Source organism: Vanessa atalanta, chromosome Z, assembly GCF_905147765.1.
Source record: "Vanessa atalanta chromosome Z, ilVanAtal1.2, whole genome shotgun sequence".
Classification (NCBI taxonomy): domain Eukaryota; kingdom Metazoa; phylum Arthropoda; class Insecta; order Lepidoptera; family Nymphalidae; genus Vanessa; species Vanessa atalanta.
Window position 1 is genome coordinate 4,600,260 of NC_061902.1, and position 14,413 is coordinate 4,614,672.

General features: G+C 31.4%; 1 protein-coding gene across 1 annotated transcript; it reads right to left on the bottom strand.

Annotated features, from left to right (window-relative positions):
• Window positions 1-2,577: 2,577 nt before the first annotated feature.
• LOC125076044 (outer dense fiber protein 2-like) lies at window positions 2,578-14,050 on the bottom strand. Its single transcript, XM_047687982.1, has 10 exons — window positions 13,956-14,050; window positions 12,793-12,903; window positions 12,209-12,292; window positions 11,546-11,683; window positions 10,542-10,673; window positions 9,795-9,905; window positions 9,088-9,240; window positions 7,650-7,789; window positions 6,137-6,386; window positions 2,578-2,779 (listed from the first exon to the last, which is right to left on the bottom strand). Exons 1-10 carry the CDS (start codon window positions 14,028-14,030, stop codon window positions 2,609-2,611), a joined length of 1,365 nt encoding a protein of 454 aa, XP_047543938.1. The 5' UTR covers window positions 14,031-14,050; the 3' UTR covers window positions 2,578-2,608.
• Window positions 14,051-14,413: the final 363 nt, after the last annotated feature.

Below are 14,413 nucleotides of genomic sequence, written 5' to 3' on the forward strand. Positions count from 1 at the left end.
GTATACATCTACTATAATAATAATTACACTTGCTTGATATATATTACTAATAATTGTCGCCCGCGGCTCTTGACCCGCGTTTTAGGAACTGGTCGTCAGGTGTTGGGTTCATACCAAATTTCATCAAATTCGGTTCAGTTACCTTAGCTATTAATAATATTAAGATTCAAATAATATTAAGAAGATACATTTATATTATAGACGAAACTATGATTTTATTTATTCTATTTCATATTTATTTATTTGCTATATTTAAATAAAAATAAAAATATTTCAATCTGACCTTTGCCTTCTAGATCTGCCAAGTTTTACATACTTATGTCTATATATTTTACAAATATATTATGTATTGTCTGCGCTGTTACACTACCTTCGTATCACGCTAGCTACTTAGGTGCACTAGATTAAGCATCTCGGCTAAATAACGCGTAATAATCTGATCTGGAATAGAATCAAATTTAAATGTCTCGTATATACCGCTTATAGTATCATAATGGCTTTAAATCGCACTTGCTTGAATAAGTCTAAAATACATAATAAAGAGAACACTAATCTCGTATCACGTATTATTATCGAACTGTGAAATCGGTAATAAAGTAGAGCAGGGTTCAAGTTAAGTCTTTTACTCTACATCAAAATTTATATCTGACTAAGATGCATGACTTGATAGATTGATTGCCTTGATTGACTTGATAGGTCTCGATTGGAAATTAAGTAATTTATACAAAATTGTATATATCATAATATTCTATTTATTTCCTTTGAAATTATTTTCGGTAGAATCCAAATTCAAAAGCGACAGTAACACAGGGCAGTACATTATATTGTAAATCTTATTCGAATATATTATTTATTTTAATTTCAAAATATTGTTTCTACATTTTCAGTCCAAGAGAATTAAATTGATTATTTCATTGATCGAAAGTTTAATCGTTATTTTAATAAGGCTAACTATATTTTCCGTACCTTAAATTATCAAATTTAATTGAGATGAAAAAAGAAATTTATTCTTAAATTATGTTTGTACTGTGAAACAAAATGAAACATACGGTGCTTAATTATATGATTTTCTTTCCAATCAAATCAACTTTTAAGTAACAATAGAATTGAGTTTTGATTAAACGATCGATGGGTTCCTATGGTTTGACTTCATATCAACTATATATTTTATTATGCTTTTTTTTGTAAGGAGAAAGCTTGCAGGAGCAAACGTACCCACAAGGAGTAGAGACGTTTTTCTACCTAAAATCTAATACTACTACAACCCAACACGCGGTTATAAACTCACCGTCACAAACATATTTTAAAATCTAATTATAATTATTATATATAAATTGATTTATTGACTGTTGAAATTAATTATTGTTATTTGTTAAAATAAAGCATTTAAATTGATATATAATTTACGATTCTGGTTGTCAAGTCAAGTATTATCGGCATTTGGGAAACGCGCGTTTATTGTTCTAGAATAGTACTTCCCAAACGTATGACGTAAACGATCCGAGATGGCCTAGTGATTAGAATGCGTACATCAGATCTCAACCGATGATTGCGGGTTCAAACACCACTGAATTTTCTCAGGTTCACACGCTTTCAATTAAGATTATTAACGTGACAAGCGTGATTTTCGTATTCTTGCAATAAAATATCGAAGGAAAATAAACTCGCACACTATTTTACCATATACCGCCAAACAGCAATACTCAGTATTGTTGTGTTCCGGTTTGAAGGGTGAGTGAGCCAGTATAACTACAGGCACAAAGGGACGTAACATCTTAGTTCCCAAGGTTGTTGGCGCATTGGTGATGTAAGGAATGGTTAATATTTCTTACAACGCCATTGTCTATGGGCGCTTACCATCAGGTGGCCCATTTGCTCACCGCCTACCGATATCATATATATATATATATATGTATACTTTATTACTTGAACATAAAGAATATTTCTGTAACAATTTGAAAGGAATGATTGAGACTCATGGGTCCGGTATAAATATTCTGACCATAGCTCTAAACAAATGAACCATATTAACATGAGCCATTGTATAAAATAGCTCGCATTACGTTAGATGTGTAATACTAAACATTAATCCAGTTCATTATTCTCTATCCATTTTTATACCGACAATATGAAAGAGCTGTCAAATATAACAACAAAAACTATTATACTTGTTTCACTTTGTTTAAGATTTATTAATCCATAAATTTGAGTCTAGGTCAATTTTGTATTTCATTCGGAAGGGCTATTAGTGTAAGGGAATTTAAATGTAATTGGATTGAAATTATTCTGACTTTTTTGTTAAAATTTTAGTTAATTTAAGATATAGGTAATGACCAATTTTTAAATTCCTCGAAACGTTTCAAAACAACGATAACTTAATTAAACTTATATTAAATAAAAACTACTACAAAAAGTCACAAAAAAATATCGATCACAAGACCTTAAGCCGTATCGAATCGATTTACGGCCGTAATGATATAGGCAGGGTTGTTGCCACGCTGATAATTAAAAAAACAGCTTTTTCTAGTTTCTTTAATATTTTTATTAAACCCGTAAAAGATATCCAATTACTAATAATATATGAAGCCACGACTGTTCCTTAAGTACCTTAGGTAGTTATGATTTTTGTGACGTCACAGTTATCATCATCGTCTGCTAAAATTATGGCGTAGGTATTTTTCAGAGCCGCGACTTGACTTTGAAGAGCTCGGAGTCTTATTTCGACAACTTCGAGATTCTCTTGTAGATTATTCACTTGGATTTGCATACGTTGACGTACCTGAAAGACATAAGTTGATAAATAATAACTGTTGATCCTCTTCTGCGAAACTGGTCCCGTTAATCATTCTTAACGCATACAAGCCAATTACGCAAGATACATCATAGTGTACAATTATATGTACAAAGGAAGTTCGAGACCAATGGTTTCCGAGGTGCGGGGCGTAAACTAAAAAGTAGATAAATACATTACATATTATATTGTTAATGTTTCCAGAATAAAAAACTCGCTGAATCTCTAGCAATTGTTACCTACGTAATGTTAAAACACGTGACACTTGTGTTAAAATTAAAACTATTATAGTTTTAACATTTTTGTAGCATTTTTAAACCTTGTGTAAGAACTTGAAGTCTAGGATCAAATAATTATAATATTTAATATTTTATTTGGTTGAGTTGATTAATTTAAATGTTCAACACTTTTATGTCTTACAAGCTTTTATTATGATATTTTTTTAATTAGAAATACTCAATACTAAATAATAATAACAATATTTTTTTAACAATATTCATAAATAAACGATATTATTTATAATTTAACTGTATTTTGAACAGAGCAATGATGAAAAGGTCGACTTTTAAAAGGTGATAAACGAATCGACTTTCTTTTTTAATTGAAATACATAAAACCATCTACTTATTTATTCATATCAACCCCGTTAATTTGATTTAGCCCTATTATAACACACTTACGCAAAGCAAAAAGTATGCCATCTTTAAAAAAAATAATGACCAGCTAGTCTTTCGACTACTATTCAACGCAGGAGATATTGTGTGCTCATGACAAAGTGCAAATACACAAACAATTTTCATAGTCCAGTGGGACCTCAATTCGTAAAAACAGCACAAAGATCAGATGCAGGAACATTCCAGGTTTTCGAGGATAGGGAGTGTAACAAATGTGTGTGTGTACTACGAACTTCCAAACTCCGAGGTGCCTCAGAATTTATTGTAAAGTCGTTCATGTTATATAGGCCTCACACAGGGATTGAACCCAGGACCCAGCCTGATAAGCTGATCGCAATAAACTAAACTATACTAGTTTTTCAAATACATTGAGTAAAAATTCAATGTCAAGTATAATTTTTAATCTATATGATAAGTATTATTCAAATATACCTAATATATGCTCTTACCTTCAACGTAAACATTTCAAAATTTAATTGAGTTATACACATTTTTACGCCTATACACGTGTCTTTTTATCTCGTTAAACAACTTTTTACGCGACCTCACCATATACTTCGATATAATATTATTTTACCGAATCATGTTGATAATATTAATTATGCGGAGTAAGTATGTTACAGAGCATAATATACAACCTCCTTTAAAAACGACCTTGATTCCCATTCACACAAACCTATTAATATCCAAGTCAGATAAAAAAAGACTATTCCTTTTTATATCATACAAGTAATTAAATTTTGAAATTAGAATTGTAAAAAAAAAATAATTAACAACACATGACAACTATATTTTCGTTCCAACATTCATCACTGGCCTGAAGTTTTTGTCGTATAACACATGACATTTTATGATACAGCGTTTTTACTGCCTATTCGTACCGTGTAAGCTATACCACTTAGGTGTCTTGGACGCTAAATGAGTCTTTGAAGGCAAGTTGACAACAAAACTAATAGAACACAATTAGCCCAGAGGTCGAAATTGTAACATAATCATTATTGAAAATTCAAGGAAATCAATGATGAATTAGCTTATTTTATTGAGATTAACTTTACACAAACCGAAAAGAAAACTGTACTAAATGTTTTGTTTTATTATATATTTGTATCTATATACAAATAAACTAAACCAGGCTGATTTCGTTCTGAATGTATACAATACAACACCACTGTACAAGTACTCATGACGATCGGATATAAAGGAATGGAATACTATTTTTTTTTATAATATAAGTAGTCTTTTTATCATATAGGACGGCCGACACCGCCCATAGGCATTGGCGCTATGAGAAATATTAACCATGCCTTACATCGTCTATGCACCACCAACCTTAGGAATTTTGTTATGTCCAATGTGCCTGTAGTCACACTGGGTCACTCACCCTTTTGACTACAGGCTTATTACTGTTGTGTTCCGGTTTGAAGCCAAGCCGGAACACAAAAGTAATAAGTATTGCTACTTGGCAGGAAAATATTTGATGAGAGGTTGGGCTATCTAGACGAGCTTCCACAAAATCCTAACACCGAGTAAAGTATACTCTCCAAATTTTACTTCTCCGTAAAAAAAAACTATGTCCTTATCTTTCATGGTAATCGATCAAACGGTGTCAAACTCTATTAACCTCAAACAGAATATACCAACACCGATACTTATACGTCCGAGTACTTAAATGAAGTTTTGATTATTATGTTAATCCGCACAATATACGAATCAATTATTTTGTAATATAAAAAGTTGTCCGAGAACATGCGGCACGATAACTGAGTCTCAAACATGTCGCAACACATAATATAATTTTCAAACTCATTATTTTGTAACGTTCTCAATGGCATTGACCAAGTTATTAGAACAAAGAATAAGAAAAAAAAATGACAAATATTAATTATATCGCAAGTTGTAAGGACAGTTATCAACAAGAAGCAATAATAAAGATTTATGTCACAACAGGTATAACGTCTTAGTTCCGAAAGTTGGTGGCGCATTGGGGATGTCTATGGCCAATAGGCCACTATTGGTCATTGACATCCCCAATGCCACTTACCATCAGGGGACTTCTTGCCAACGCGTATAATTATGAATATATAAATATACTGAGCAAATATTTGTAACACAAGCGAGCTTACTATCCGACTTTAATATTCTCATACGTTTATTCAATTATATTTTATCTGATTTCCTATAAAACTAAAGATATGTACAATAACATGGCTCCTTGTTTGATGATTGATATAATAATTATGAAAAAATGTTCGAACTTTTCATAGTTACTGTAGAATATACGAAATCGTCTGTATCACACTCTCGATAAATTATTACGTGATAGAAAGCCAAGAACAGCACACACATAAACAAAAGAAGTAACAAACAAGTTACCGCATTTATAAGATAAGTAGAAATTTTAAATATATTTAGATTCAATCTTTCGTCCGCATCTTAAGGTCGTGGGATTATGGTATAAAAGCCTATGTTTTCAAGCTCCCTTCATATATAAATTTCATGAAATTCGGTTCAAAAAAGCAACGTACACACAGGCAAACAGACTTACTTTCGCATTTATAATATTAGTACAGATATATCTATCATGACTTTTACCATTTAAGCTCAAACACAGAACAGTCAGAAGTTCTATCATCATTTAAAAAAGTCTTATAAGCAATTCGAATTTACTAACATCATCCCTCTCTTTCTGGCACGCCCTGCACTGGGCTCTGCTTTGTATCAGCTGCCTCTCTAGCTCTGACACCTGGGTTTGCATGTATCGTCTCATTGAATCCGATCTTTCTTTACTTCTCGTTAGTGATCTGCTACCCTCGAGTCTCAGCTCGTCCAAATCTTTCAGCAATTGTGAACATTCTATTGCTTTTTCCTTGTATCTCATCTCTAGTTGAGAAAGTTTCTCTTGTAAGCGAAGTATTACGCATCTGTTGGGATTATTAGTCATATCTTTAGTTGATACCTAAGCTTTACTTGGTGGTAGGATTTTGTGCAAGTCCGTTTGTGTAGGTACCACCCACACAGCATATATTCTAGCATCAAACGGTAAGTATTCTTGGTTTCGGTTTGAAACCAGTGTCACTAAAGGTACAAGGGACATAACATCTAAGTTCTCAAGGTTGGTAGTATAGGAGATGTAAGAAATAGTAACTATTTCTTTCAAGGTCAATGTCTACGGTGGGTATGACCACTTACCATCGACTGGCCCATATGCCAGTCCTAGGTGGACTGGCATAATTATGGGCCTTTATGGTTTAAGAATGTCGTCTTGCAGTTTAAAATTATTTGACAATTATATTATGTTTAATTCTCCTACAAGTCTACTAAATAGTAATAAGTTGGTACAACACGTAACTGGATGTCTATAATTCTGCTTGTTTAACTATACGAGTTATAGACCAAGAGATAGATTGAACATTACAGGAATCAACAAAATCGAACAGAAAAGTCAAAAGCAAATGCATATTCTCGGTAGTGTGTGTAGTAATTATCAATTCATGAATATATCAATAATTAAAGTTTTGACGTATTAACGAAAAGACGCGTCGCTTCACACTACCGAAAATTTGCATTCGCTTATGATTTCATAATCGCTTTTGTCGCTTCAGTATAATCTTTCGCGCGCTCCACACGCCTTTTGTTTTATAATATGATACACGAGACTACGACTACAGAATTAGTCTTGAATTCAAATTCAAGCAAGTAACCTTTTATTAAATATTATTTTAACAACTTTATATAATATTCTGTCAATTAAATAATTTTATTTGTTGACATTTAATTTTTTTTTAACGCTTTTTCCTCATGCTACTTCTGATAAAACTCCGCTAAATATAAATTTAGTATTTTTATTTTTAACAATATTGGTACTGTCAGTACAGTTCTGTGAATTCTGAGTGTGTGAATTCTGAGTGTTTTGTGTTTTATTAAGTTCACATCCTAAATTAAATGTACTTATAGATCTATTCGCTCACGTAGGCGTTTTACGTTGACCTATGATTTAAAAAAAAATACTCACCAAGTAGTCGTTTCACGCACACTAAGACAAATTGTAAATAAAACCTCACACACTAAAGCAAGACAATAATCTTCGCCTTCGTGCATGACTTGATATATATTATATACGAATACTTAAAGCGATAGCCGTATCTACTATCTACTAGTATACAATATTAATAGGGATGACATACTTGTTATCATCTATATTTTTCGACAGTTCATCAATTTCCCTTTGCTTGTCATCAGTTTCCAATCTCAGTGCTTTATTCTCTTCGATTAACTTCATCCTGTCTGCTTTTTCCATGTTAAAATTATTCACCGCGATCACGAGCTGTAAATAAATTTTACTTTTAATAATATAAATAATTATCTATTTTAAAACAGCCTGTGAATGTCCCGCTGCTAGGCTAAGTAATGCTCTCCCTTTGAGGAAAAGTTTGAAAGTTATAAGCCACGCTGCTTCAATACGATATACCTGTGGCAGAATTTCATTGAAATTAAACAAAAACTGGTTTCCTCGACATGTTTGTCTTTCACCAGCGAATAGATTCGTTCAATAGATATCAGAATAAGGTTAACTTTTATTTTGGTGAAAAGTAAGATATGATACGTTTAAAATATTTAGATTTTAATAATGATATAATGATACTTCGTCGTAGGGCTTTGAGCAAGCCCGTCAGGGTGGGTATATTCTACTACCAAGTTAAGTTACCGTTTTCCCATTTGAAGGATAACTGAGCCAAAGTAACTACTGGCTCAATGTCCATAACATCTCCCTGACGTACGTTTCTAGGGTCGATAACACTTTGGTTAGGCAAGAAATGGTTAAAATTTCTTACTGCGCTTATGTCTATATGTTATGACTACATACCAACTCTTGTATCTTTACTATGATTTATATTATTTTAATTTTCCTTCATATTTATTGACTTATATAAGGAACACTTTCGATTTGATGACGATTTCATATAATCTATACTATTATGTATGCGAAATTAATTCTGTCTGTCTGTTACGGTTTAACGGCAAAGCAATGTTAATGAAATTTTGTACGAAGCACGCTTAAATAATTAAATATTGGACAACATCACATACATTATTCTGATCCCAGTGTAAGTAGCTAAAGCACTTGTGTTATGGAGAATCAGAAGTAACGACGGTACCACAAACACCCAAATCCAAGACAATATAGAAAACTAATAAACTTTTTCTACATCGACTCGGCTGGGAATCGAACCCATGAAAACCGGTGTACACACTACTCAACATCGGAGGTCGTCACGCTTAGAGCCCAAAGACCGTCAACGAGTAAAGTTGTAAATGAAGGGTTGTATATGAATTATTTCCATGCGGACGATGACGAGTATACATATAGTTATATATATTAAGTTCGTTTCGTTATATTTCTCAAAATCTTGCGCCGTCTGTGTTTTATATTTCATGTTTCCGTTATTTTTGTATTATTCATTAACTATATATATCTACACAATTACATAACCAATTCTATTGTATTTACATCGTAATAATCGAAATAATTGAGTAGGTAAATCAGACATCAGACGATATACTACGGTTTGTGTTTTGAAGACCTTTCATAATTTTAACGGCATAAGTTAATATGAATACTACCTTTTCCTTCACCCGGTGAAGTTCATTTGAAAGCTGCTCAGAGCTGTCTTCAGCCAACTTTTGTAGCTGCTTCGCTTCTTGGAGCTGGATTTGAGCACCTTTCAGTAGATCTGGTAAAGGGGCTAATTCTTGAAGTTTTTCTTGGAACTGCATCTAATTTTTTTCAAAAAGTAAATTATAAGTGCCCTCATCAGATATGCGATCACATACGTTTTATTCATCGTAAGAAATGTCTGCCTTCTTTCAACTGTATCTGTATCAATGGGGTTCAAAAGAAACTAGCAAATTACGTAAGACTCACTATAGTGCACAAATGTGTGCATTATAACACACAAGTACAGAAGTGCTCTGAGAATAGTGCACTTTTGTAATACGTTTCGAAAAAAATCAGGCGCTGAGGCGATGGCTTTACCATAATAAAACCTAAGACACAGCCTTCTAAACACTTTATTCGAGACTAAGGGCTGCTGACTATTTTTAAACATATATAAACAATAACATTTTACTGAACAGACCCGGAGTTTGAACCCAAGAACAAAATTTAGCATTATAAGTTAGACCAACGAGACGACCAAAAAAAGAGCAGCAACAGCATGCAAAAGTCACTTAAGACTTTTAAAACAGTCATATTTTTATGCTATATAATAATAAAGGATGTTTTAATGAAATATACAGAATGACTTATAAGCCTACAGTTAATATTATACCTTCATCTTTTGTATTTCAATTTGTATTTGATCTGAAACTTGTTTATTATCGAATTCAATGACATCGATCTGACGTTTCATCTCTTCGACTTGCTGCTGAGCTTGGAGATACTGCAACAGTATTACTTAACATGTCGGTCTTAATACGTTAGGTTCAAGCGCATAAATGTATTTATTGCAAATACGTAACAATGTGCCAGCTGTAATTGTTTTCAGCCTTAAAAAAACATAAGTTGTATATAACTAGAATAATTTTATATCTAAATCAAGCACATAAATTGTGTTAAAGTATTTGTTAATACTAAATATTTTGTTTCGTTTATTGCCCAACATAATGTAAATTGTACAAATATTTGTCTTCACGCTAATGCGGTCTCCAACCAACCTCAAAACGTACGCAAAAGATTTTTAGTGAGTGTGCAAATGAACGCAAAATATTACTAATATTATTTGATAGATGCTTGTTACTCATTAACGCCTTGACGTCTGAACCGATTTGAATAAAATTTGCCACAGATATAAATTATATTCTGGAATAGCACATAGTTACCTCTGTACCTAACACATTCAACCGACACCGCGAGTAGAGACTATTAATATAATAAATGTATATATATACATAATGTATATAATATACATAAATGTAACCTAATTTAGTTAAAATACTATTCAAACCAGTTGGCACATACATATTTTGTTAAGCGATAGGTAATTTCGTCAAAACATTTCATCCGAAACTCAACTTACTTTAACACGATATTCTTGAGACTCTTCCATTTTCTCATTGAGTGACATTTTTAATTCTTCACTTTCTTCTCTCATATCACGAAGCTGCTTCTTCAACGTCGTTATCTCATCGTTGGGAAATTTCCGCGACTCCTATTGTTTGCGCGTATTTTAATTATTATTTGCATCGCGTTATGCAATCATGAGATAGCGACGGTACAAGTGAGGTAGGTCTCTTAATCTTTAGGTACAAGACTTTGTATTGAATTGCTATTGTAGATTCACACGGTCAGAGTAATTAGAAAATGTATTAAGTCGACATCAAATAAAGATAACTTCGTAAATGTTACGCATAAACACAGTGATTTACTTTCAAAATAGAATGCATTCAATATAATTTTAAATGCCATGATCAGTTTTATCTTGTTATGCATTGTGTATATACGTAGCCCAATTGAGTATAACAATTTGCGTTCTATTTACACGAACGTTAAATATTAATTAACTTTAAAGAGAAACACCAAACTGTAATTATTACAATAGGTTCTAAAGTAGATATTATCGTTTGAAAACAGGGAAAATATACGACTACTTTCTTAAGTATTATACCTTTGTCGAATGGGTGATTCCATACTGAGTTAAATTAAAATGAAAGTCACATAGAAATATTCAAGTTTCTATCTTTAAATTATTTTTTTAAAAAATCGACATAAACGGACATTAAAAAGTCCTGTAATATGGAGGATGGATCCAAAGCAAGCAGTGGCCATTACAACTAACTATTAAGTTTATTATTGGGTCATCTAGACAATCAATCAACAAACTACTACATTCCGAAACGGTTGAATTTATATTTTATGTACGAACGTACTTGTACTACAAACACTTCTTTTTAACAAAATATGTATAATTTTTTATTGCAGTGTCTAAATTATTATTCGATCTATATTTAAACCGTGATTATCAAAGGGTTTTTTATAAAGAGTTTATATTTTTTTTAAAATGCTTCAAATAATTAACCTTACATTCATAATTTCAGGACTGCATATGTTATTGAGTTTTAGTTCCAGGTCTTTGAGTTTATGTTCGTATTTTTCTCTCTCAAACCTTTCCTCGTCTGCTGCATTTTTAGCTCTTATTAACTCCTCACGTAACCTTGATATCTAAAAAGTATTTATGTACAATTCCGTATTTGCTATTTTTTTACTGCAGGCTCTACCATAAATATTTCAACTTTTTTAAGAAATCTGTACGAAAGATATGGAAAAATATTGTTAAAATACTCGTCCGAATAAATATCTACGTAAGTAATTAGCGTATTTAATATTAGACGAGTTCTTACTTAAATTAGTAATAACGTTTACGAGTAAAACTGATTTTTTGTAAATACACAATTACATTTTTAATTTTTATATAATCTTTTTCTTATAATCTTGTATTATAAATGCAAAAGTGTTGATGGATATATATCTGTTGCTCAATCTGAGCTCAGAACGGCTGAACGTCTGTATTTTAGTCTGCAATAGCACACAGATGAATAACATATATTTTGAACCCGAAAGAATGTACCAAACACCTGATTCATCGGAAACTCACACGTTGGCAAAATTTGGCGAAAATCCTTGTAGGTATAAAAAAAAAGGTCAAAAAAATCATCTTAGATATCGTTAAAAAATAAATAAACAAACCTGAGGAATGGTATTAAAATCCATTTCGCCGTGAGATTTCATTGAACCTTCATATAGGGCTAAATCTTTATCCGTAACAGATTCCTGTAAAAAAATAAATAATACACTGAAACAGTTGGTACCCTCTTTAACATAGGGGCCATTCATTTATTACGTAAGACGATTTACGGAGGGAGGGGCGTTGATTATATCTTATGTTTTCTAACAAGGGGGTGGGAAGGAGTCTCGATAGTTCTTAGTAAAGTTAAAATTATTTGAAAAACGATCGATTGTCGAGGTTCGCTCGGATGCGAGCTATAAAAGATAAATTTAAATCAAAAATATTAATAGACATTTTTTTGTTGACGGTTTAACAAATACATTTGTATTCGTACACTTGATAGCTACAATATCAATTTGCGCAGCTGATTATTCTCCTTTGAAAAAAGCCGCCATAGCCGAATACGGTCAAGAGTATATATATATTTTTTTGCTTCTTACATTGCCAATCACTTAACACTGTTTAAATAGCTCAGCGGATAGAAATTATTTACATTTATTATATTACTATCAATATTTATTTAGAATGTATGGAATAAACTAACTATTCCACAGGTTGGATTCTGATTATTCAAATATAATCTATCGCGTTTCATTGCAGCTAATTCCATCTGCATTTCCTTCATCTCGTCCTCCATAACACCTACCTGCTTTTGCTGAAAACATTTATATTAAATTATTAGTTACGCCTTCACAAGCTCAATAATTATCTAAGAGCAATGTATTTAAACATATATATACGGAAATGACATTCATATAAAATATGCAAAATCATTTTATAAATATAATTATTATTCTATTTTTTTTTATAAAACCGAAATTATTTAAAAGAATTAATAATTTTAATGGAAATAATTATTATAAATTACAATAAGGTATAATAAATAATAAGTATTTATATCAAAATTAGTATTAATATTTATCTTTAGTTTTATTAATTATTCAAATACATTTTAGTATATAATAAATTTATGCCTTTTTAAATAATATTGTCAAAATAAAATTAAAAAAAATTTTTATCGTTACGCGTGAATCAGTAGTCAGATTAACATCATTATAATAGATTAAAATTTAAGCTTTGTTAATATTAAGAGTAACTTTTTAAATCGTAAAATATTTTATTGTTTAACTATATTCTTTCGTAGTTCATTTCAAATATTTTCATAACACAAGGATAAGTTTCGAAGCCAAAGCAACTCTAAGATCACAAAACTTGCTCGGGGTAGAACCGAGTATTAATACAAAGCATTTCTTATATTTCATATCTTGTAAATTATATGCATTTGCATATTAAATTATTTTACACGAATAAATATTTGTAATACGATATTAGTCGATACGCACACTAACGCTCTGTATTCACTGCCATCATTTGTGTTTATATTATAATAATTAATCTCGAGTTTGACGGTGAAAATAAATATAAGGAAACCGGTATTAGTCAGAATTAAGAACCGGTAATTTTGCTTCGTGTATTCATTCACCAGCCTCACTGGAGTAGCAACTGATATAATAAGGTCGAATTCTTTTAATTATTATTGAAGGGAGAAAATTTATGGTCTTCGACTGGCGTGGCGGCGACAGTTTTTGAGACAATATCACTAAAAAGACCTAGTGACGATTTACAATCGATGTCATTGATTTAATAATTACTCTATTCAAATAGTAGTACTAACGTCTTTAATTATGAAGTTTAGATAATACATACTAAGAAAGAGGGTTCTCCCGTGTCATCACTGTTCTCTACGGGCTTATTAAATGGCCAGTACTCAGATTGAGGCATGTACGTTGAATTTATTAAAACAAATTTAAACAGAAATATATTGTTCTTTACTGTAATTAATGTTAATACACTAATATAAAACAAAATTTTATTGCAAAAGATAATAATTAAAATGTGAAGTTATAAATTAAATAAATCAACTGATTAACCTACCAACGGTGACATAAATGCTTTTTTTTTAATTGCATCCAGCCTTACTTTATTTAAAATTGAGATTAGACACAATAGATAATTATATAAATGAAAATGGACAATGCGAGGAGGTCCATCTATAAGTGAATAGATTTTAACCAAATTATTAAATTGCTCAGCAGCGCCATCTATTAGCGAGTAGTCCGTTTATATGTTGAACCTTAACCACTATTATTTATTTATGTTATACC

Excerpts from the sequence above, each read along its gene's own strand:
- LOC125076044 (XM_047687982.1), bottom strand. The coding sequence starts at position 14,030 with ATGCCTCAATCTGAGTACTGGCCATTTAATAAGCCCGTAGAGAACAGT. Across the intron at positions 9,241-9,794 it reads TTGAAATACAAAAGATGAAG|ATGCAGTTCCAAGAAAAACT; the intron begins GTATAATATTAA and ends GAAAAAAATTAG. Across the intron at positions 6,387-7,649 it reads AAAAATATAGATGATAACAA|ATGCGTAATACTTCGCTTAC; the intron begins GTATGTCATCCC and ends TAATCCCAACAG.